A 26,004-nucleotide genomic window follows, 5' to 3' on the forward strand; every position below is an offset into this window, starting at 1 on the left:
TATCTGGAAACCAGATAAGAGCGCATGTTCATGTTTGCTTTTAATTAACTGCACAGATAAGCCTCAGAAAATAAATTTGTGAACAGAGCAGGTATGCCACTTGAAAACAGAATTGCACTTATGAATTAAAATCCATTTTCTCAAAAAAAAATCCAACATGCATGAAAGCCAAATACTATGTAGGGCAAGCAGCTCTTTTAACTAATATGTATCATAATTTTAAGTGCTAACAGTGTTTGCTATAGACTGCTGTACTTGAAGTACTGAATACTTTTATGCTCAAGGTTCCATGGTTTTTAAATTGCCTGAAAATATGTCCTAACTTTTAAGTTGGCCAACTGTCATTTGCATAGTAGATTAATCCTTGTTCACTATTGTGAATTAATAGTCTGTGGAATTATTTTGTCTCATCAACGAGGACACAGCTGACTCTGGGTGTGCCCCTAGCAATTTTTGTGTGAAGTGAATCAAGTTATGTAGAAACTTATCAAGCACGTTCCTCATTATTCCTTCCACCCAAAGGCCCTTAACTTCTAGAAGAATTGTAGATTAAAAGGCAAATATGGATGGAAGGAGAAGACCAGACTGTTTGAAGCCGATAGCACTCGGACTCAATGCAAGGAGAGTGGCAAGCAGATATGCAGAAGGAAGCTGCTTTGCGCAGGAGTGCTTCTGCCTGAGTCTGAGCAGGTGTGCAAGAACACACACGCCCACCCCTGCATGCACACGGATGACTCAGTTCTCAATCCATTCTTATTAAAGAAGCATGCAAAGAGAGTTTGCCCCTGCAACCTTCGTGGCCCATGTTTTATTCTCCTGCTCCCATTACCTGCAAGCCAAACCCATATGCATCTTTAAAACCCATTTCAAATGTTGCTTTCTTCATAAAGTCTTCCTTGATCTCTTCAACTGAAGTTTCTCTTTCCTCCTCTAAGCTCCTCTGGCCCTCTCTCCATGCTTTTCTTATAGAACAGTTCTCTATCTCCCTCTCCCTAACTCAATGGACTGCTCCTGGAGAACAGAGCTCACATCGACATCATTTCCATATGCTCTTGTCTACCTCGACTGAGCAACCTTGTAGTGCTGCTCAGGCATCTATTGTGAACTGGAGAAGAAAGAAGGAAGACAAGAAGATCACCTTCTAAGCAGTCCCATTTCCTGACTTCTCTGGGATTACAGGCCTCATGATACAGGCTCCTATTTTAGGAAACCACTTCACAGAGATTCTTCTTCTGGGCATTCCCTGGGGAGGGCACACAGTTGATGTACACAGCTGACGTGATGGCAAAGACAACAGCCGTCATGATGGAAGAGCGAGTTGCTAAGTGAAAAGAGTTTTGCATGTGCAAAACTGAAGCTTCTCCTCCACTAGGCTGAGTTTCATCCTCTAAGGGATAACCAAAAAGGAAGTTTATTTCAAACGTTTCATCAGGAATGACAAACAAAAACATCTGTTGGAAAGGAAACCAGGTGTTGGGCAAGGGATGTAGACGTTATATAATTTGGTGCTCTCCTCCAGGATCCAGTGGGGATTGCTATGTTGTGTTCGTTAACACTAGTTAATGTAATTTTTGTGATAATTGTAGAGCAAATAGAGCAAACTCTCAAATATAATTAGGGAAAAGTGTTTCTAATTAACTTGTAACTCGTGAGTTGCAAAGTAAAGCCACAAATCAGTTATGCATTGTCAGACCTAACAAATGGAAATGTGCTGTACATTTCAATCTCGGCAAATACAAAACAAAGCACAAAGACCCAGAAAAACTTTCCTTTAAGCCTTTATACAATTTTGGCATGTTCTGAAATGTAATTAGAGATAAGCACAGATACATCTCACGTCACCAGCCCTAATGATCACGGAGGTGAAAACTGAAGGCAACTTCAGACGGTTCAAGAACATCCAACATTTTACTGCTGCAGAATGTAAAATGGATCATGCTCACAAAACACTCTCTGATCAGTGTACAGAAGGTTCTGATGAAACTTCACAAGGTTTCATAGGGAAGTAAAGGACTATAATATATGCAAGCTCCACCCCAGTTAACACTGCCATTAGTAACAGTTGCTTACTGCTGGCTGTAAGTCGGAGGGGGGTACAGGAAATTTCTTCTACATCCAGTGGAAGCGATTCCACTTATTTTCTCTCTCACTTGAGGAAGCACACTGTAATATGAGGTAACCTCAAATTCATTCTAATTTGAAAAAACTGATAAATGGGCCATATATTTTCATTGGATAATGTAGTTACCATTAGCGTCAAATTATTTTGGCATCTCTCAAAACACGTCCGTGTCTCCTAATCCTCCACCCCTCTGCAGTCCACTGTAATTGTTGGTCCTGTGAAAGTAGAAAGTGGTGTTTCTCAAACATGCATGATCCTAAGAACCACGAGAGGGTATTGCTAAATGTGTGGATTCCCAGGCTATTATCGTGAAAATCTAGGGTCCAGAAATATGTATTGTTTTATCAAGTGCCCCCAAAGAAACTCTTATGATTGGAGAAACTGAAAAATCACTGGTGTAAAGCAGACTGGCTTTGGAAATCAAGGACTACACAAGTACCACAGACCAGCTGTGACTTTAAGCATGCCCCTTACATCCTGCCTCACAGGACCTCAGGAGTATTCAAGGCAATGATAGACTGGACGGTACGTAGCTCTATGACCGGTAAGTGTGGGTGTTCATAAATGTACGCTTATCTCTTCTTGGTCCACAAGAAAGAAACGCAGAGAATACCTGGATTCTCAGGTTAGGCACATTGGACAACAATAAGAATGTAAAACACAGGAAATAATGTGACATATTGGCTCTAGAGGCATCTGCAAATTCCTACTCTGTGACAAAGGTAATAAAGAAGGGGTATAAGCTTGACTTACCCATATATAAATGTTAGCAGTCTAATCTTACCACAGCACAACTAACTACAACTCCCTTAAAAAGACTGTTTATGAGAAACAGAGACAAATGGGACAGAATAGAGAACTCAGAAAGAAGACTGGACATCTACAACCATCTGATCTTTGACAAACCTAACAAAAACAAGCAACAGGGAAAGGACTCCCTATTTAATAAATGGTGCTGGGAGAACTGGCTAGACATATGCAGAAAATTGAAACTGGACCGCATCCTTACACCTTACACAAAAATTAACTCAGGATGGATTAAAGACTTGAATATAAAATCCAAAACTATAAAAAAACCCTAGAAGAAAACCTAGGCAATACCATTCAGGACATAGGCATGGGCAAAGATTTCATGACGAATACATCAAAAGCAATTGCCACAAAAGCAAAAATTGACAAATGGGATCTAATTAAGCTAAAGAGCTTCTGCACAGCAAAAGAAACTACCATCAGAGTGAACAGGCAACCTACAGAATGGGAGAAAATTTTTGCAATCTATCTATCTGCAAAGGTCTAGTATCCAGAGTTTACAAAAACACTTAAACACATTTATAAGAAAAAAACCAACCCCATTAAAAAGTGGGCAAAGTACATGAACAGACACTTCTCAAAAGAAGACATTCATGCAGCCAACAAACCTATGAAAAAAGCTCAACATCACTGATCACTAGAGAAATGCACATCAAAACCACAATGAGACACCTTCTCATACTAGTTAGAATGGTGATTATTAAAAAGTCAAGAAACAACAGATGCTGGCGAGGCTGCGGAGAAACAGGAATGCTTTTACACTGCTGGTGGGAATGTAAATTAGTTCAACCATTGCGGAAGAAAATGTGGTGATTCCATGAAGACCTGGAACCAGAAATATCATCTGACCCAGCAATCCCATTACTAAGTATATACCCAAAGGAATAAAAATCATTCTATTATAAAAATACATCCACCTGTATGTTCATTGCAGTACTAGTCACAATAGCAAAGACATGAAATCAACTCAAATGCCCATCAGTGATAGACTGGATAAAGAAAATGTGGTATATATATATACCATAGAATACTATACAGCCATAAAAAGGAGTGAGATCATTTCTTTGCAGAAACATGGATGGAGCTGGAAGCCACTATCCTCAGCAAACTAACACAAGAACAGAAAACCAAACACTGCATGTTCTCACTTAACTTAAAAGTAGGAGCTAAACAATGGGAGCACATGGACACAGGGAGGGGAACAACCCACACTGGGGCCAGTCAGGGAGTTGGGTGAGGGAGAGCATCAGGAAAAATAGCTAATGCATGCTGGGCTTAATACCTAGATGATGGGTTGCTAGGTGCAGCAAGCCACCATGGCACACATTTACCTGTTTAACAAACTGCACATCCTGTACACGTACCCCGGAACTTTAAAATAAATAAAATTTAAAAATTAAAAACAAATACTGTATATGGAAATGTCTTGTTCACTGAGACATTGGTGCCACCATCCTGGTCACTGGTAAGAGAGCCATCCCATAAGGAAGGGGGAGCTATGGCTGGAAGAAGCCATATGGCTAGAAGGGTTTCTGAAGACTCTATGGGATACAGCTGCGTTATCACCCTGGAACACTTAACTCCAGATTTCACGTATGGGAGACAAAACTTCCTCTAGTTTAACAGATCATTATCCGGGGCTTTTCCTTTCTTCAAACTTCATTCTAAGTAGTAAATTTCTATCCCTTTCTAATCTCCTTAGCCTGCTTGATTTTTCTTCACAGCACTTGTCACATGCTGAAATTACAGATTTATTTGTCTCAGTTTATTGTCTGTCTTGTCCACTACGACACAAGTGTTAGGAGGGCAGGTCTATGAGTTCCAGCTTCTAATAGCCCACAATGGTTCTGTTAATAGATTATGAAATTTCACGTATTGTCTTGACACAGTTCACTCCTCTACATATGAATCAATGGAAATACCAAGACTCCTCTCAATGCTGCTCCTTCTTTTCTCCCTTCCTCCATGTGGCTCCTTGAAAAACAGGTGCCATGATCTTGACCATTAGGAAGAAAGCCATATCATAAGGAAGGCTGGTCTATGGCTGTAAGGTGCCTGGGTCCTTACTCCTTGTATCCCAAGCACCTAAACTTCACTTCCATATACATTTGACTTTGAACAACATGGTTTGAACTGCGCAGGTACACTTATATACAGATTTTCTTCCACTTCTGCCACCCCTGAGACAGCAAGACCAACCTCTCTGCTTCCTCCTCCTCAGCCTACTCAATGCAAAGATGATGAGAATGAAGACCTTATGAGGATCCACTCTTACTTAATAAAGTGCATACATATTTTCTCTTCCTTATAATTTTCTTAATAACATTTTATTTTCTCTAGCTTACACTGTTGTAAAAATAGAGTATATAATATGTACATAAAATATATGTAAATTGACTTTTTATGTTACTGGTAAGGTGTCCAGTCAACAGTAAGCTATTTGTAATTAAGTTTTGGGGAGCCAAATTGTATGCAAATTTTCAGCTCTAGGGGTTGTCAGCACCCCTAACTCTTGGGTCGTTCAAGGGTTAACTATAGTAGGCACTCAGCAGCAATTTGTTTAATGAATGAATGAATGAGACTCAGTCTACAGAATGGCTTCTGTCTCTAGGACTGAGGGTGGAGTATACAGAAAGTTAAAGGTGTGGATTTCCTAATTGGATTACAGTCAGTCTGTTTGGGGAAGCAATTAGGAATCAGAACAGTGCTGAGGGTTGTAAGTTTTTGCCCTCTGCCTGTGCATATGATTTGGGCTTGCCTCTGTGAAGAGATAATCCTAAAATGGTCAAAATGACAGGAGACAAGAACAGGCAATGTCTCAGCATAGAAGGCATGAGATACAAAGCTGGTTAGGAGATGACTTGCCATCAAAAGGTAGACCAAATACTTATCTCCTCTGCCCGTCATTGATCCATCAGAATTAACAGCAATGTACTGGGAAGGATTCTTCCCCAGGCCTGATGTTTCCTTACTGCGAATGGAGCACAATTACTGTAACACTGGACTCTCCCAGCCCCTCACTTGCTCTTCCCCTGAGAGGTAGAGGAACTTGTCCAAGGCACTAGTAAGCGTGCAGGGCTTGGCCCAGCTCTGAGCTTCTTCCACTTTGGGATGAAAGGCCATGAGGAACTCTGCTTCCCCTGGTCTCCATAAGATGTGCCCTAGTGGCTGGCAGAGGAGAAGGGAAGCTGCCCTGATCCAACGGCTGCCTGTGCCATGGTAGATAAGTCTAACTAATTCTGGCATCTGGCATTCTGTGTGAGCAAACCAATGTGGCTAAAAGGCCGGGAGTCTGGCCTCCAACCCAACCCCTAGCAGTAATGAGGTGACAATGTGGCCTTCTTCTTTATTCTGTTAGAACTTGGTTGCAGAAGACAGTATGAAATAGAAGGTTCTATAAACTATGGCCTGAGCTACCTGCTTGCATAAATACAGTTTAATACACAGCCATACACATTTGTTGATGTATTATCTATGGTGCTTTCATCCAGCACAGGTAGAGTTGAGTAGTTGTAACAGAGACCTAGGGCCTACAAGCTAAAATATTTTCTATCTGTCCTTTTACTGAAAAAGCTTGCCAAGTCCTGTTCTAGAATCTAGAAGAGAATGGTAGAAAAGCATATTGCCTCTAGTGCAATGCTTTCAGGTTCAAGAACAAAGGAAAAGTAGAAGGCAGGCAGGATTCAATTTCAGCAAACACTGCTACACTTCCACGTGCTAAAAAGCAAAGTGTCCAACTTAGGAAGCAGGTTCAAGAGAACTGAGCCTTCCTGAGATCTGCAGAAGGAAAGCAGAGGAAAATGAATCCCAGAAGGACATCCCATCCCAGCAGTAAAAAGAAGTGCTGGAAAAATGCATTTCTCAGGGCCTAGAGCAGGAGCAAGCAGAGACAGTGGCCTGCAGTGCACACAGCAGAGGTCTGGGCTTGAAGGCGCAGCAGGTTCCCCCAATGGCAAGAGCAGCTTCAATTCAGGAGTCTGTTGAGGGTGATTTTGCAATCTTCGTAGGGATAGGGGAGCAAATCAATTCCATCATAAAAAGCAGAGAAATCACTGTTGCCCCATAGGATTGAGGAAAACCTGCTAACAAACCACAGGACAGTGGAAGGCTTGTCATGGGACAGAACACACTCATGGGACACTGGACCAAAACACCTGACTCCCATAGAGGAAATCCAAAATCAAAGGTTTCCATTATGTAGGAAGGGAAAGAAACCACCTCATATAAGACCTGGAGTGGTGGGTTTGTGCTGTGTCACCCCAGCTGAACTGCAACTATGCTTCCCAGGATTTCCCTCCCTGCTTGGTTGCAGGTTGAGACTGTCCATGGAGACATCTGCGGGATGCCTGGCAGGTCCAAGTGAAGCACAGTGCTGAGCTCTGAGGGCCGCGGGCAGAGGGCATCAGGGCTGCTGCAGTGTGTGCACGTACCCCCTGCTGCTGCTCCACCTTTTAGGCCACAGCTCTGACAGCTCCCACCACATCCCCTCTTTCCACTTCCCTAGGTCCTGGCCAGGAATAATCATGCAGAGTTCCGTGGCAAAGAGCGGCAGCCTTGTGTATCACTCATGTGGCAGATTTGCAGCCAGCGAGAGGCAAAAGAGGGGTGCCATTTGTCCCCATGAGTGGCAGCTGGCTCTGGCTTCCCCTGCTTCACATCCTGCTGTTCTTTCTGACTGCTGCCTGCTGGCCCGTGTCAACTGCAGGCCCATCACCAGACACAGCGGCAAAGCCTTCCACAGGCGTTTTCACCAGCTCTCACCGTGGTGTCAGGTCTAATCCTGATAACAAGTCCCCCTTTCCATGTCATCTACAGTGCTTCTGCCTCCCTGGTCAAACCATGATGCACCTGGAGACAGGCGCCTCTGCTGCCAGTATCTAAATGTTGCAAGGTGGCAACAATTCCTGTGATTCCAGTTTCCCAAAGAAGAGACAATGGGAATCCAGGAATCTCCCTTCGAGTGGGAAATGCATCATGCCAGAATGAACCTTTGCCTGGACTTATTTCTCCCAATTCAGGTTAAGTCCACAGATGATGGACTCTCAAAGCCACACAACAGCAGGCTGGCATCCCCCGACTAAATCCAAGGGGTCTCCATGTGCTCACTTCCCTCAGACACTGTGGGGAGCAGAATAATCATTCTCCAAAGGTGTCCACATTTGACTCCTCAGGACCTATGAATGGGCTCCTTTACATGGCAAAAGGGGCTTGCAGATGGGATGAAGGTAAAGAATCTAAAATGGGGAGACTAACATGGAGAGAATCCTGGATCAGCCCGGTGGGCGCAATCTAATCACACGGGGCTTTAAAAGTAGAGAATCATTTCTGGCAGTGATCAGAGGAAAATGTGACCATGGAGGACTCATCAGGGATGCAATGCTACTGGCTTTGAAGGCAGTGGAAAGGGGTCATGAGCCAAAGAATGTGGGCAGCTTTGGAAGCTGGAAAAGGCGAGGAAATGGACTGTCCCCTAGAGCATCCTGAAAGCAACACAGCCCCGGTGACAGTTGGATTGTAGCCAGGTGAGTCTGTGTCAGGCCTGTAACCTCCAGAACTGTAAGAAAATCAATCTTCCTTGTGTTAAGCTGCTAAATGTGTGGTGAACTGTCACAGCAGCCACAGATGACCAATACAAACTCCACTGACACCCTAGGCAAACCTGGTGAGGGCTGGCTTCTGGGAACATGCCTGTGCCTGTGATACTTTCCCTTAGGGGGTCACAATGACTTGCTTGCTACATTTGATGGGCAGGGACCATTGTTCACACCTTTGAACAGTGAGAGGTGGGAGAACTGACAATGCAATCTTGCATCCTCTGACGTCCTGAAAGTATGTGGCCAATTCCAGCGTGAAGCAGCCCCGAATTCAGGCTGCTAAAGGACCCAGGCCCCATAGAGGCACAAGAATCCCCCTGGCTGAGACTGTGCAGAATAAAAAATTGGGAGAAGATGATTTTTACACATCAGCTAACTTAAGAATTGTGGATTTTGAACTTTAACACACAATGGCAAGAGGTATTGATTTTTTGACTTTAATTCCTTTGAACCTTAATGTATTCGGACTTCAACATGAAAGTGGATTTAAACTTTGATTTTTAATTTCTCCATGGGAATTTGATATTTGGTAGGGTTTATATTAAAATTTGAAGCATCTCTACATTGCTGGCATTTCATTGTTGAAATCTCTGTATTCATTTTTATCTTTGGGATGTTGTTTAATCTTCTCACAGAACCTCTAATTTGCTATGTTGGACAAGGTACCTGGACATTATTTGGAATAAGAAATAAAACTGGACTTAATTTTAAATCTTGGGAACATAGTAACCCTGAATTTGGTTTAAATAATTTGCTCCTCTGACCCCTTTTGGTGCCTCTTGGTGTAATATATGAATTGCCCACCAGGAATTCCAGGTGATCCCCAAAAAGTGCCATCAAGATAGAAGAAGAGTTTTCTTGACAAACTACTTAGCTCCTGCTCTGGGGAGAGGGGCTATGCCTCTGGGTGATCATAACAAGGAGGGTGAAGGAAAAACAGGCTGGGGATGTTAGTGGGATAAATGCATCCTCTCTGTTCCAGTGTCTCCTTTCATGCAGGGTGCTTCATTAATGCTATACCTGAACTTCTATTAAATTAGCAAGGTCACTTGGCTGACCTTAAAGAAGGCCTCCAGCCTGGCTTCTGTCAGCAACAGAGATAATATCTGTAAACATATTTACACTTTGTTTAATCTTCAAAACTGTTCAGAGTTCACTGTATGAGTTCTGAACTCATACAGGACAGAAGATGTTATTTACCATGGACATAATGGAATAGAGAAGAGAATGGAAGGAGTAATTCAGACAACAAATTTCATCACATTTCTGTAAGATACAAAACAGCCAGAGGTGAGCTGACAGATGGAGCTCAGGGAGAAGCCAGCATAGCCCAGGATACACACAGAGGGGACCCTATCCCAGGGAGGTGGCTAACTGTCCTGGTGGAACACTAGGAAAGATTTATACTCAAGAGATGGCAGGCACCTGGGGTGCAGAAATGGGAAGACAAGCTAGAAAAGGGTGATTGAAAGGAAGTAGTCACCTCTCATTCTCCACTTCCACCTAGGTTGAAAGAATACCCAGCAGACAGGAAAGTACTGTCCCCTTCCTCGAGGGCAACAAACAAAATAAACAACTCAGAAGAATCTCTAAAGAAATGGATTGTGATGGGGAGAACCAAAAAGGTACTGAGGATATCTGGGCCTTAGAGAAAAACCCTCCTCATTAAGACACTTAAAAGACTCCCCACTACAACAGTTCCCTCCCACTCATTCACCCTGAAGTGAAGCTTCACTGTGAACAAGCTTCACCGACATGCAGAGAGCTCAGAAAAACTCCATTCCACTATTTTAAAAATAAGCAGAAAACTTGAAGACCACCACAGATTTGAAGTAAGCCTGCAAAATCAGTGAAAAAGCCCACCATAAAAAAAGAAAAGCTGACAATGAAAAAAATTGAGATAATTCATGCCAAAGAGATAAAAACAAACTTCAGTTCTAACTAATATCCTTAGAGAAATTCAAAAATATCTTACATTCATAAAACAAAAATAGGAGCTATTAAAAAACACAAAAGAGAATTCTTAGAATTTTTCTTTTAAAGAGATGATATTCTCTTGGGCCCCTGGTAGTGGGAGCATGGAAGTCACAGAAAAATTGGGGGAAAATAAATGTTGGATATCAGCAAATTCTTTCAGAACATATGATAAAAAGGCAAAGGGCTCCAAATTACATAAGAAAATACAAGAGAAATAATCCAAGAGGCTTAAAATCTGACTAATTTCAGAAAGAGAGGACAGAAGAAATGGAGACAAAAGAATTATTTTAAAAGAGAAGAAGAAAATTTTCTGGCACTGAAGAAGGTCATGACTCTTTAAATTGAAAATGTTCAATGATTTTTTTTTAAAGGCACACACCTAGATATATCACAAGAGAATTTAATAGTATTAAGGTTAAAATTAAATTATAGAAAATATTCCTGAGAAAAAGAATTTTCCATCTAGAATTGTGTATCTAGTAAACATCACTCATGTGTGAGGGTTAAAGACTTATTTTTTTAGAATTTAATCTCCTAAGCATCCCTTTTCAGGAACTTATGAGAGAGAAAAACGAGAGAGAAGAGGGCATAGGATCTTGGAAACAGAAGTTCTAATCCAGGATTGCTGTGCAGGTCTGGAGAGCAATATCCAAATCCGTCCTGAAGACAGAAGATTCTGGAAGGGACTTCTATGGAGAAAGAAGGGAATTAACGATGCCCGAAATGAAGGACAAGGTTGAGTCCTCAGCCTGACTCCTTAACTAAAAGGAATGGCCATCTGGATATGTGAAGCATCAGATGGACGGACACTGTGCTCCTGGAGAAGCAGAGCTCTCAAGACACGTGCTTTCACCAAAATGAAACTTATTTACTAAGTTCTATAGTTGAATAAAAACCATTTTATTATGATTTGTAAAGCATTCTGAAATCTTTAGTTGGGCGTACTCAAAATTTTGGTCCATTATTTCCATATTTAGAGAGAGAAAAATTATATTAGTCAGGCCCAAAGGACGTGCAGCATTTCTAATCAAAGTTTATTTGCTTCGGAGCTTTTCAAGCAATGGCTAGCATACAATAGCTTCGATTGGATTTAAATAAAATTATCATCATCATCTCATAGTAATTATTGCATAGGAAGAAAATTATTTATTGCAAGACATAGCAGGCAGCAAAATATATTCTGCTGTGAAGAGATATTGCCGTGCAAACAGGCAGCTGTTTTTTTCAGCATGCATGTTTATGTGTTGAATATAAATGCATGTAAATATCTCAATTTTAACTCTTTATCATTGTTCAAATTGTTTGCCAAGCAATATTCAATACATAATTTAGAACTCTGCAAGATCATTTCTTTCTTATTTATAATTTGGCACTCTTGACATCATAGGTTCTTCTGGATATACAGCTAGGTCTAATCTAAAATCTGGTTTATAAACTGTGCTTTAGTTTTTTAAAAATCACTAAAATTGTTCTTTTGAATATTTGTTTATAATATATCCTAGTCTACAAATAAGTAAGAAATTCAAAGGGAGACCTCACCCTGCCTTCCCCTGTAATTTTTTGTTCAACATTTGCTCTCATCCATGAGATAATAGGTAGGAAAGTGATCAGAAAAAACTCCCCTGTACTGGTGGGGCTCCTGTAACGTACTAAGTCATTTTTCTTTGCTGAGCTCTGTATTAGATCCACGGGAGAATTGCAAAGGAAGTAAGGGGTATAGTTCTTACACTTAGATCTTTGTTTTGTTTAATTCATGCATGGATACCTGACCTAATTCCTAAACAGATTTGCGGCGGCTCCTTGCGACAAAAGACGTGAAGCCAGCCTTTCTTCTTGTACCCTACTCCACCACTTGGAGTCATCCACTCCCTTGCTGCTCATCTAGCAAGTTCCCAAAATGTGGACATGTTTGTCAGGACCATCGCTTTAAATATTTAGCAGCCAGTGCTGCACACTCCTGACCATTCAGAGCAGAGCCTCACCACTGTAGGGGGCACTGGTGTAGACATCTCCGTGGCTGCACTGTGTGGTCAACTGAGGGCATCCAAGGCTTGGTCAACAGAATCCAAGCTTTCTCTGAGGTGAATTCCTTTTGCCTCATTTTAGTTTTGCTTTGTGCAGTGAAGCTGGCTTTGGCTTGCTTTACATCATTGAGGCAATGACTGTGCAGATGTCAGCTGAGTCCTGCAGGTTTCCAGGCCCCCTCAGGTTTCGGTCAGTAAGGAAACTCAGAAGGCTTTGTCTAGAGCCAATCACTAGACTGGCTTACAGTAGCAATTCCTTCCACACTAGAATGTTCTCCTAGATGCTCTCTTCCAATTTCCTTTACTAGAGTGGAAGCTTGGCCAAGTGGCTTGTGGATTTTCTAAAGATGCTGATGAAAACACAGTGGGTCAAGACATGACAGTGGGTGCAAACCTCCTTCTTCTTAAAAGAAGTGGAATAAGAGTGTATCCTCTCCATACATCAAGCAAGCATCCTTCCTACAGCCTGCGTTTCACCAGGAAAAGAAACAAGAGGTTATGCCTTTGGTTTTCCAAATGGGGCTCAGATAGGAATTTCTGATGTTGCCCAGGCACACGTGAACGGCTGACACCCAGAAGCTGTTGGAAGCAATGTCGAAGGCAATGGAGTAGACTGCGGTCAGTTCCTTTACAGCTGCTTCAAATGGCAGCACAGGATAAGACACATGCTGCAGAAGATGTCATGTGTCAGGGGTATGGCATTTCCATTCTGTTTTAAGCCATCATTCATCTCAACCTTTGGCACGTGGCTGAGTTTCTCTGGCAATCAGGGAAGCCACCACAGAGGGGTTCTTCTACACAATGAATTTTGTGTTGGAGCAAATTCAAATTCTAGTCAAATCCAATTCTTTTCAAATCATAAATGAATCCATATGGTGTACACAGAAGGTGCTCTGCTGGTCTTCATTTCTCATGGCTTCATGTTTCTGTTGGTGGAGTCTTACTGCACGGAAGCCTCCTGTCCCCATCACATGCACTGAGCTCTTTCTTTTGCAGGCAGTTCCAACTTAAGCACAACCCACAAATATAAGGATGGGTGTTCCTAACCATAATGGTAGGAAATATTTTCAGTTACATAACTCACCCCTAAACTATCATAGATATCATACTGTGTAGATAAAAGTACTTTTACTTTCCCTGACTCATGTCTCCCCACATTAGTTTGGTGTGAAACATTGCTTTAGTAGCAGGGCAATTCTTAACAATTATTATTTTTTCCACAAACATGATTTTCTAGTTATGGAAAGAAAAAAGAAAAAAACCAATTTACATCTAGTTCTAATATAACCAAGAGTGAGAAAGAAATGTGACAATAATCTCAAAGAGTGTACATTTAAGAAAATATACAAAATTGGGAGTCTTGACCTGGGACTGGACAAATATTTATGACTCTCTAGCTTGAATAATGTATTTTCTTTAAAAACACATTTTCATCTACTTCATCAGCGTAACTACAAGGAAATTTTAGAGTTAAGACAGAAGGTCGATGGAATCACAGATGATTAAAAGATCTTTTTAGACAGTCAACTATGCAATCCATTTGCTAAATACTTGCTGATGGGGTACTTTTTGATGAACTGAAAACCAAATATCACCTAGAACGGCAGTGAGCCTGATTAAGATGAGTAAGCAGCAGAGTTATTTGAAATGCTGTATTGAGGCCACCTGGGCCATTAGTACTCCAAGTAACACTGCACATTTTAAAAGGGAGGGATGACAGCTTATGGCTAACACTGACTGTGTTTACATGTATTCCATATATGTGCCAAATGTTTTACAGGGTCTCATTTATGAAACCCTCACGACTGTGGTGTGGCTACTATAATTATCTCCATTTTACTAAGCCCAAAAGTTCTACAATCATGAAAAAGCTTTAATGTTCCCTTTTTGAAAATTCCTTAATATGTAATAATTGTGACTTTTAATAGACATGAATATTTCATTTAAAAAATTAACTGCTAAGTAGGATAAGCCGTCTGTTGTTAACCACACTAGAAACCGGAATGTATACCTTATTAGCAAAAACTGACACACCTTGTCCTTTGATCAATTATTATTAATGCTATTCTAATAAAGAGCCCTGGGTATTGTACGATGCTCAACTACTTCTAAATCCACTGACAAAAACTGTTTATGATCACAGAATTTTAGTGAGGATTACATTTACTGGATTATTGAATATGAATCCATGCATGTCACATCTGATACCATTTTCTTCAGTTGTTTACTCATTTGAAAACACATATTGAGACCGCCTATGTTATTAGAACACCACAATATTTATTTGATTAGTACATTTGCCTCTGTGTTGGATAATGGAAAGTTGATCTTGAGATATAATATAATAATTTAATAATGATTCTAACCTGTGACCAGCTCCCGGATCTCCAGGTCAGTCGTCTTGCGGAGTAACCTCACCAGTGCTGGGATGCCACCACAGTTTTTCAGGGCAATTTTGTTATCATCGTTGGCCTTCCCATACACCAGGTTTCTCAGAGCTCCACAGGCACTACGGTGGACTTCGGTCATCCGATGATCCAACAGGTCCACCAGGAGCTGGATGCCTCCTTGTCTCCTTATCTGAAAGAGCAAAGGACACCACTTTTGCTTTACAGTGTAAGGTTTCCCTACCTACACCAAAACATGTTTTTCATATAAAGTATCTGCTAACAATTAATCGCACCAAACTGAATTAAGGCATACAAAAGGAAACGGAAAAAAAATAAGTGTTTGCTTTATATTTGATTGCCAGTATTTGCTTTAATAGCCTACCAATAAAAATCCAAATGTATTTCTTTAGAACTATAGAATTTTGGAAAGGTGATTTTAACTTCATAATGAGTGCCTTAGACATTTCTCTCCATAAAATATGCCACAACCTCATGGATGAAGCACATGAAGAAATAAAAGGCATTAGAGTGATCCTCATTCCCTAGACTTATTAAATTTAACCACTGTCTTAAAGGGCTGCAGGAATGATGCACAAAATGTTAAAATTATGCTTAACAGGGATATGCTCTAAACATTTCAAAGGAATCAGAAGCGAAACGAGAGACTGGAAGAATTGACACAAGGAGTTTTATCTCAGAAGACCCGCGGAAATAAGAACGTCTCTTACATGAGAGACAGAAGGTGTGAGGCCAAGGCACGTTATGCTTAATTTAGGTATTTGATTCAACAACAACAAAACCACTCTACATTTTACTCTTCTTTTTATCAAAAGAAAATTTTAATCTTTTACAAGTAAATGCAAAATATTTTTGCTGTGTATTTTGAGATGCATGTTCTCCTGGCTGCCCTTTGATTTGGGGAACAATTTTAAAATTTAAATTAGAAACAAAATAAAGTGGCTACTTAACACACAGGCTATATTAGCAAAGCTGCATCTGAAAACTTTTGCATGTATATGGACAAAGAGCATGATTCATGCAGGAATACCCTTCTTTTACACTTTATGCTTCAGCGTTCTTCAGGGATCGAAGAATTGGCATCTTCTCTACTTAATTTTTTGATTACAGAAAAACTCATTCATGTCACAGATGTGCCGGGACACCTGGCTACATCCCCAGCCTCTTTCTTTTCTCTTTCTTTCTTTTCTTTTTTCTTTTTTTTTTTTTTTTTTTTGAGACAGAGTCTCACTCTGTCACCCAGGCTGGAGTGCAATGGCACCATCTCGGCTCACTGCAAGCTCCGCCTCCCGGGTTCACGCCATTCTCCTGCCTCAGCCTCCCGAGTAGCTGGGACTACAGGCGTCCGCCACCACGCCCGGCTAATTTTTTTGTATTTTTAGTAGAGACGGGGTTTCACCGTATTAACCAGGATGGTCTCGATCTCCTGACTTCGTGATCCACCCGCCTCAACCTCCCAAAGTGCTGGGATTACAGGCGTGAGCCACCGTGCCAGGCCATCCCCAGGCTCTTTCAGTAGTGCCCAAGTGCTGCTCTCTCTGTGAGGTGACTCTAACCACACCGTTTAAAACTGCACTTGGAACCACACCCTCACCCCAAGCCAGCATTCTTGTTTATCTTCAAGTGCTATTGAATTCTTCATAGGATTTGTCATGTTCTAACTTATTTGTTATGTTTATCATTATTGTCCGTCTTCTCCTGTTAGGATGTGTGTTCTGGGAGGAAATGTCTCTGTTATATATCCCTATCCCTAAACCCAGTGCAATGCCAGACACCTCATAAATGTTCAGGAAATATTTGTCAAATGAATGGAGAGGGTTAATTAATATATTACTTGCTACGTTGGTGTTGCTCAGCTTTGCTAAAATAGTGTTTTCAAAATGAAGAAATATCCCTCTTTAAAGACAACAAACAAACAAACAAACACCTCTTTTGTGAACAGCCAAGGATGTATCCAGAGGCCTCAGCCCTGCAGCTCTTCCAACCCAGCTTACAAACAAAATAGAGCATGCTTCATTCATACAGGGTGGCCTCTGATGATTCCGAATATGCCTACGGGAATTATTTTCATTCATCAGCAAATGAAAGCAGAAAAAGTGGAAATCTTCAGAGCACTCTTGGACTCTAAATCCCTAAGTTGGAAACCATGAATGCAGCGTTTCACATATGGTGCCTCCGTGGGAACATGACAGGGAAGGAAGAGGGAGGGATGTAGAGGGACAGTGTGCTTGAGGGGGTTATGGTTGCCCAGCCTGAGGGTGGTCACAGCACCTGGGTAAGGGAGACTCAAGGATCTTTTGGGTCAAATAAGGAAAGAGAAAAAGAAGTGGGAAACAACTTTACCCAACTTACAGTTCTACCCAGGGCTTGCTTGGCACCCACCCAAGAGAGATGATGTTTGTATTCCTATATAGGTGTCTTGTTCATGTACCCAGATTATAAGCACATCCAGTTTATTATAGTGCTTGAGAAGGGATATTCCACGTGTACAAAAAAGGTTAAACTATGAGTGTCACTTTCTCTATGAGTGTATATTTGCCCATGTGTGATTTAGTTCAAAGTTCTCCGAATTTAGTTATTTAAATAATGATGAAACCATTGAAAGGAGATAATAAATCCATTCTTGCAGTGAATCTATTGGTTATGTACTAAAAACAGATGGCATCATCAATCTATGCATTTTATTCATATGTATATATTTTAGCTATATTGGATGTTATAATTAATATTCCTAATTTATTATAATACATTTCCAATTCATATGATTTAATGAATTAAGTGATTAAAATATATTAAAAGGGAAAATGAATTCAAACTGAATGCAGCATGAATTCTAAATGCTAAAATGAAAACACAATGTTTTCAGTATGGCCCTAATTAATGCCATATACCCAAATTTATAGTGAGATTTTCAGTTTGATTTTAATCTATTTAGATAAACATAAGTAAGTCAATTAACCTTTTTCTTTTGCTCTTATTTGGGGTCACCAGATCCTCTATATTAAAACTTGTTTTCTTGGGGTTTAATTTTATCTAAGAATGTGAGAATCCTACTTCTGTTTTCTGAAGCCAAACATTACTCAGAATTAAAATGTAAATGGCCACATGTGTGAAATGGGATGGCCAGGTCCTTGGTTCTCCCTCCTCCCCCTGCAGCCTCCCCTCTCCCATCAGGACCAGAAGGGAGGCCCTGACATGGACTCCAGTCCTCTTGCTTCTGGTGGCTGTGCATGGCTCTGATGCTGTCCTTTTCACTTTCCCTCTATTTTGCTTTTCTCCAGGATCCTTCCTTTCTCCAATTTCTTTTTTTTCCTTTTCTTTTTCTTTTTTTCTGAGACGGAGTTTCGCTCTTGTTGCCCAGGCTGGAGTGCAATGGCACGATCTCAGCTCACTAAAACCTCCGCCTCCCGGGTTCAAGCAATTCTCCTTTCTCAGCCTCCCGAGTAGCTGGGATTACAGGCGCATGTCATCACGTCTGGCTAATTTTTGTATTTTCAGTAGAGACGGGATTTCATCATATTGGTCTCGAACTCCTGACCTCAGGTGATCTGCCTGCCTCGGCCTCCCAAAGTGCTGGGATTACAGGCATGAGCCACCGCACCTGGCCCCTTCCTCCAATTTCTTGCACCCAATCCATCTACCAGTTTCTTCTGGTACCTAACATGCAATCTCTCCAAGCTTCCAAACAAACCTATTTTAAACACCTGAAATGTACAACTTTCTGAAAACCTATCAGAAGAAACTTGTCTTCTTTGAAATGGCACCTTTATTTATTCTTCCCCAAAACGACAAGTTGTCTAGTTCCAATTTATCCCCCTAGTCGATCACTCCACATCCAGCAAGGTGAGCCCAGGTTTTTGTTAACATATGATCATTGCAGGTCAGTTTACCCTCTCCTCACATTAGTTCTTTAATCATCTTCATGCAGAATTGTCTTCGTTTTGTTTCGTTTTGTTTTTAGACAGAGTTGCGCTCTGTCACCCAGGCTGGAGTGCAGTGGCGCGATCTCGGCTCACTGCAACCTCCGCCTCCAGGGTTGAAGTGATTCGCTTAGAAGACATGAGGTTTCGCCATGTTGCCCAGGATGGTCTTCAACTTCTAGGCTCAAGCGATTTATCTGCCTCGGTCTCCCAAAGTGCTGGGATTACAGGCGTGAGCCACTGTGCCAGGCCTCATGCAGAATTCTTTAAAAGTCAAATCTTGAAAGATTTTAGGTTTCATAGCATTAAAATAAAGTCAGTAAAACGCTAGTTAATGTATATCTTGTTATTTATATATAATTCAACAATAAAATAAAATGCATACAAATGATTAAAATGGAAACAATGAATGTTGAAATACATATGGGGAAATGATAGCTTCATTTGAATCTAGACTGAACAATTCTCATATCTGCTACTTTCCTGGACCTAATAGAATTGGACAGTGACCAGAAGGGACTTTTCATACTTGACCTGAATAGACAGTCTTAAACTCACTTATTGAGTTTAAGTGAGTAAAGTGGTTCTTTGACAGATGATTGACCTTAGTCAGTTGTTCCTGTGTCAATGGCTCACATTTATTTTTCTGCTTAGGTGTGCACTTCAGGAATCTAGATGGCAAGAGTAATCTACAAGGAGTAAGGGAGGTGGAGGCTGGTAAACCCCATCCCCAGGGGAAACAAAAGATGAATTAACCAATCAAATAAAGCAAAACTATGCCCTGCCTGTCTTTTGTTTTATTTTTGGGTTGTTTACAGTGAGGGCATTCTTGAACCTGATGCAGATAATCTCTGGGGAATGAACACTAGAATGTATTCCCAGTTTGCACCAGGGGAGAATAAAAATGGTTTTCATACCCTTTGCCCTAAAATCCGCTGCTTTGAAGTACGTTTACAGTTTAAACTCTAGAACTGAGAGTATCTAAAAATCATGCAAAAGAAGGATGCAGTGGGTATCTTCCTTGTCTTTTCCTTAAAAGGTAGAATATATCTAAGCCTTTCAAATCAGAAAACAAATGGATAGGTAATTAAATTATACACAAGAGATATGCAAGTAATGCAATAGCACCTATTGCAAAAATAGGGCCTCATCACTAAAGGATTTGTTACTCTTAACATAATCTGCATATATTGACAATAGCATATATTTGCCAATGAATTAGCTATCATCATGAAACTGATATCAACATCAATGAGTAATTTATAGCATATTCAATTACAGCAGTGTTCAGATATTTATAACAGTCTTCATAAAAATGTAATGATAATGATGATGTATAGTGGATAAAAAAATACTTTAAACAGCTTGCAATAGAATTCCTCTCGGGAGGTATCTGTCTTTACTTAAAAAAAAAAAATACTATGACAAGTTGCTTAGAGGATAGTGAGACCCCGAGGGCGTGGCCTCCCAGGCATTCAGGGCAACAGAAGATATTGCTCACCTGCTCTGCATTTGCAAAAGGGAGGGATTTGGAGCTGGGAAGAGAAGACAGAAAAGGTTGGAGTAGCTTTTGTCAACCTATTATTTGGTGATACAAGGACCTCAAAACAGGTAAGGACCTGGGTGTGTGCTGCTATTCCTCTCAGGAATCTTTCATTTTAATAAAATGGATATATCTTTAGGCTTCTGGGTTCATGTTGAAAGAAACTAGGCTGTGCCTGAGACTCAAAGTAAATTTTAATAATAGTGTGCAAGACTATCGCTACATACTATATATATGTATAGCATACCATATATATACACATACACACATATATAGTATACACACACACACACACAAACTATGGATACTATGTACTATAGTAATTACTTTCTTCAGATACTTATGAAAACTCAAGTCCCAATGTCTGAGAACTGGTTTATAGAAAGAAACTGATTAAAAAGAAGATAAGGGAATGCAGTGATTTTTTTAATAAATTTTCAATTAACTGTTACTTTTCAATGGTGCTGGCTTTGAAAAAGCTTTTTTAAATGATATAATTATTACACATTCTTTTTTAATATTGCAAAATTCCAATAATTTTCTCTGCTTATAAGCTACTGGAAGATACAAATTTTGTAGATCCCAAACTAGATGATTAACCAGATGTGTGTAGAAATTGCAAGGTTATCAGTCTGTAAAACACACATTTTACCTCACTGAATTTCAACCCTTACTCTTATTGAAAAGCCAGTTAAATAATCAGTTTCCATAAAATATGAACTGAGGTATGTCTATGTAGTTGCCTCTGAGTAATACAGAAGTATATTTCATAAAGGTCATAATTTTTTAGTAGAAATTATTTTTGAGAATCTCTCCCCTTCCAATTGTATGAAATGGCCTGCGTTCTCCATTCGATAGGTGAACCAAGATGAGTTATGTTTCTTTCTCAATTGTGTTTTCGAGAGAAAGCACATTGCAGTGACTGGAGGTGCTGCCTCAGACCTAGGTTCAAATCAAATCGTAAAACCGGTTTCCCCCAGGCAAGTTACTTAAATGCCTGTAAAGCATGAACAAAGTGTGAACCTACCTCATAGGTTGTTTTCAGGACTGAATGAGATTTCAAAAGTGAATTGTTCAACAAAGTACTCAGTAAACATTATGTGTCACAGAACCATCCACTGTATCAACTTTTTAAAGGATATTCTTAATTGCTTTCTTACCTGGCCAAAATACAAATTAATTTCATAAAATGTTGATATGTGATAGTGAAAGGAATACAATTTAGGGTTTAACTTTATAAATTGGATTTAGGATGTACAGTATATATCGAATAGATCTCTTGCTAACTGTGAGATGAGCAGTGAAGTTTTCTGAGAATGAAGCAGGCTTGGAGGTCAAATGCACCTCAAAGCTGTTTTTTTCTGGCAACTGTTTTTCTGAGAGCAGACACCCTCCACAAACACACTTGTGAGTCCTCAGAATTGCTGAACACCGTAAATGAGTTTCAACTTTACTCATTAAGGGCACCCAAGAAAGGCCTCTCCATTTTTTTCAAACACAAAAAATTTCAAGCGATTCCTCGAGTTTCTTTTCTAAAGACACCACTCAGGAAATGTGATCTTGATAAGTCTAATGGTTTCTATCACTTCGTGTAAATTTTGAGCTGTCCTTGCAGACACTGAATGCAAAAATCACAAAGCATTGACAATTACAAAGAATGCCTCCAGTAAGTCTTACTGCATTCTGACTAAACTCAAATGTGAATTTTTATTTCCACATTTAGATATTTCATGATGCTAAAATCCCATGATTTTCTCTAAATTACAAAGTGTTGATGAACCCAGATTAGAAAGCACCTAAGAAATTCTAGGGCCTGGAATAACTTGAATAACTGCTTTCCCTGAATAACTTCATAACATCATCAGTCAGAGGCAAATATCGTGTGGTGAGTGCAGGGTGGATTTCTCCTCCCAAGACCATGTTCCCAGGTTTAAAGGCTACACTTACACTTACTCTCTCTCTCTCTCTGACTACTATCCTATCTCTGCAGATCTGTACATACAATCTGTTCAAGCAGATATATGCTCTACTTCACAGTAGGAGATTTAATCTATTGGATGTTTCATAAGAATACATGCTACATATATACCATGGACTACTATGCAGCCATAAAAAAGGATGAATTCATGTCCTTTGCAGGGACATGGATGAAGCTAGAAACCATCATTCTCAGCAAACTAACACAGGAACAGAAAATCAAACACTGCATGTTCTCACTCATAAGTGGGAGTTGAACGATGAGAACACATGGACACAGGGAGGGGAACATCACACACTGGGGCCTGTTGCGGGGTGTGGGGCTTGCGGAGGGATAGCATTAGGAGAAATACCTAACGTACATGACGGGTTGATGGGTGCAGAAAACCAACATGGCATGTGTATATCTATGTAACAGACATGCAAGTTCTGCACACGTATCCCAGAACTTCAAGTATTTAAAAAAAAAAAAAGAATACGTTCAAGACCTCATGTTATTTAACTTTATTATATCAATTACATATAGTTAGTACCATACCCTAAAACAAATATTCACTGTCTATAAAGATGGACATTGTTTAAAATATTTAAAGATGGATGGTGAGGGCTGACACATTCTTTCTCTCTCACTTCTCTGAATTCTGATCTTTCGGCTTTTTTTGTGTGTTGCTGGACAGCTCTCATCCTCCCCACCTGATTAAGCAGAGGTCTCTCCTTAGGGGCCTGGATTAGATTTCCTTGCCTGGACTCCAAACCCACCACTCGCCTTTGTTATTGGCTTTAGCTTTGTAAGTCCTTGCTTCACAGCTAACTGAGCAGACTATTTGAACTTGAACTTGACTCTGAGAAAACCTGCCACTACTATGGCATTTAAGCAATTTTTAATCCATAATAAAGTGAACACACCGGTTACCAGCCTTATCATTTAACCTTGTTGTGGGTGTGATGGTCAATAGAGTAAAACTAAAAAACTGAAATAAGGAGGTGAGTCATTTGGAAAAAAGACTCAGATTATCAAGATCGATGAAAAAACCTTTTGGAATTAATTAGAAAATTCAGTAAAATACAAACTTAAAATTTTTAAAATGAAAGCTTCCTCATGGATATACATAAAAATTCATAATTTTCTTATATACTAAAAATAATTGGTCAGAATATTAACAGAAAATTATTCCATTCAGAAAAGCAACATGGTATAGAAAATACTTAGGAAATAAATATATTATGAATTGGGAAATTTCTGTATGAAGAAAACGACATGTATTTACTGAAATACATAAAAGCAGATGTGAATAAAGGTAAATGGACTACCACATTCCTTCAGTGTTATAAAGATTTCCACTGGTCTCCAGATTAATTTAAATATTTAAGCAGTTCAAATCCAAAGCCCAGTAAATTTTACGTTGTTTTTGGACACAGTGACACTAAAGTTCATCTGGAAGAATGAACATAGGAAAAAAATTACAAGAAAAATAGAGAATTATGGAAAGATGAACATATTCTAAAGCACCAATATACAGAACAATATGAAATGACCCCAGAATCAATAGATAACAATGGGAGAGAAGAAAAAAACTCCAGAAAAGATACACATGTTTACAAGACTTTAGGATTTCATCATGAAGCAGTATGGATTCGATACCTAGAATTAGTAATAACAGGCTCACCACATAAGGGATGACACAGCATTTGATTTCTTCACAATGACAAAAAGTAAATTCCAGATGGATTAGAAATGTAAATGTAAAACATAAAACAAAAAAGCACTAGGGGGATCTACAAATGGATATTTATATACTACTGGGAAGACCTAAGGTTGATACAAAAGCCAGGAGCCATAATGAAAAGGACCGATGCACACACATTATAAACAAACTTAAAGTCAGGAGGAAAGAACTAAACAAAATATTGGCTATGAACATGATAGATAAGAAGTTTAGATACTTAGCATTGCTAAATTCTTCCTTGAATTTAACCCATCTATTGGCTGTAAAGTGATATCTCTTTTTAGTTTTAATTTGTGTTTTCCTAATTACCAGTGAGGTTGAGTCTTTGAATAAATTCTTTACCAAAGAGGTAAAGAATCAACATGAATAAAATTAAAGTACTTTACTGAACAATATAAATACAAACATTAATAAGTATAAAGAAATGCTCTGTTCATGAATGAAAAGAGTGGATATTGAAAAGGCTATAAATTCCCCAAAATTTATTTATACTTTTAACACAATTTCAATCAAAATTCAAGGGATTTTCTAGAACGTGACAAAATGATTCTAACTTTCATCTGGAATATTAAGCAAGCAATAAAAAGTAAGACTATTTCAATAAGGAGGAATACAAGGGAGACATTATTTTATCTCATTTATAAATGCTACATAAAGCCTCAATAGTTAAAACGTTGTGATACTGATGTAGTAGTCAAGATGGCTTAGCGGAACAGAATGGATAACCAGGAAATAGAGCCCAGTGTACTTAGGAGCTAACGTGTGATAAAAAGAATTACAAGCCATTGTTAAAGGCCTGAATCACACCTAAAGGTCTTAGGGAAGTTGACTATAGATCATGTACATTCCAAGAATTTAAGAACTAAATGCATCAAATAAGGGCAAAAATAAGTTAAAGGAAATCTATGAGATTTCAAGAATGAATGAGGAGTCCTGAACACAAACAAGAATGGAATCAATTTAATTCCAAAAGTAATAACTGTATGCAGATATAAGATACTGCTTCAGCTTTAGTATCCTAGTGATACAGAGGCCGAGGCGGGCAGATCACGAGGTCAGGAGATCGAGACCATCCTGGCTAACATGGTGAAACCCCGTCTCTACTAAAAATACAAAAAATTAGCCGGGCGTGGTGGTGGGTGCCTGTAGTCCCAGCTACTTGGGAGGCTGAGGCAGGAGAATGGCGTGAACCCAAAAGGCGGAGCTTGCAGTGAGCCGAGATCGCACCACTGCACTCCAGCCTGGGAGACAGCAAGACTCTGTCTCAAACAAACAACAACAAAAAAAGTGTAAATATAATTTTAATATATCCTCATAGGGAAGCATACTATCCATACTGAAGTTAGGACACATCTTTAGATGGTTCAGGTATTCACTTCCTTTTCTTTCTCCTCCTCCACTCCCTCAATACAATAAGGATACAGTGTGACACTGGGTAGTTTTATAGAGATAATTTAAATAAAGATATAAGATTGGGCGTGGTGGCTCACATCAGTACTTTGGGAGGCCAAGATGTGCAGATCACTTGAGGTCAGGAGTTTGAGACCAGCCTGGCCAACCTGGCAAAACCCTGTCTCTACTAAAAATACCAAAAATTAGCCAGGCGTGGTGGTGCACACCTGTAATCCCAGCTACTCAGGAGGCTGAGGAATGGGGATCATTTGAGCCCAGGGGGCAGAGGCTGCAGTGAGCCTAGATCTTGCCACTGTACTCCAGCCTGGATGACAGAGGAAGACTCTGTCTAAAAATAAATAAATAAAAATAAAATAAACAAGAAATAAAGATCTAAGACTGACTGATAACAAATACTCTTCAAATGCCGGTCTTACTTTTTAAAAGAAATAATCAGTCATCTCCCTTGAGCATAAATATCTACTTTTTGGGTGAATGGTTACTAATCTA

At 39.8% G+C, this 26,004-nt stretch overlaps 1 protein-coding gene across 7 annotated transcripts in view; it reads right to left on the reverse strand.

Annotated features, from left to right (window-relative positions):
* The window catches only part of CTNND2 (catenin delta 2), a 933,574-nt gene that overhangs the window by 211,685 nt on the left and 695,885 nt on the right, over positions 1–26,004 (reverse strand). For all 7 annotated transcript variants that reach the window (XM_001147603.6, XM_016952954.3, XM_009448799.4 and 4 more), the window contains one exon: positions 14,894–15,107. In XM_001147603.6, the coding sequence (XP_001147603.3) occupies positions 14,894–15,107 (214 nt within the window). The remainder of the gene's footprint in view (positions 1–14,893; positions 15,108–26,004) is intronic.

The sequence above is a fragment of the Pan troglodytes genome, chromosome 4, assembly GCF_028858775.2.
Source record: "Pan troglodytes isolate AG18354 chromosome 4, NHGRI_mPanTro3-v2.0_pri, whole genome shotgun sequence".
Classification (NCBI taxonomy): Eukaryota; Metazoa; Chordata; class Mammalia; order Primates; family Hominidae; genus Pan; species Pan troglodytes.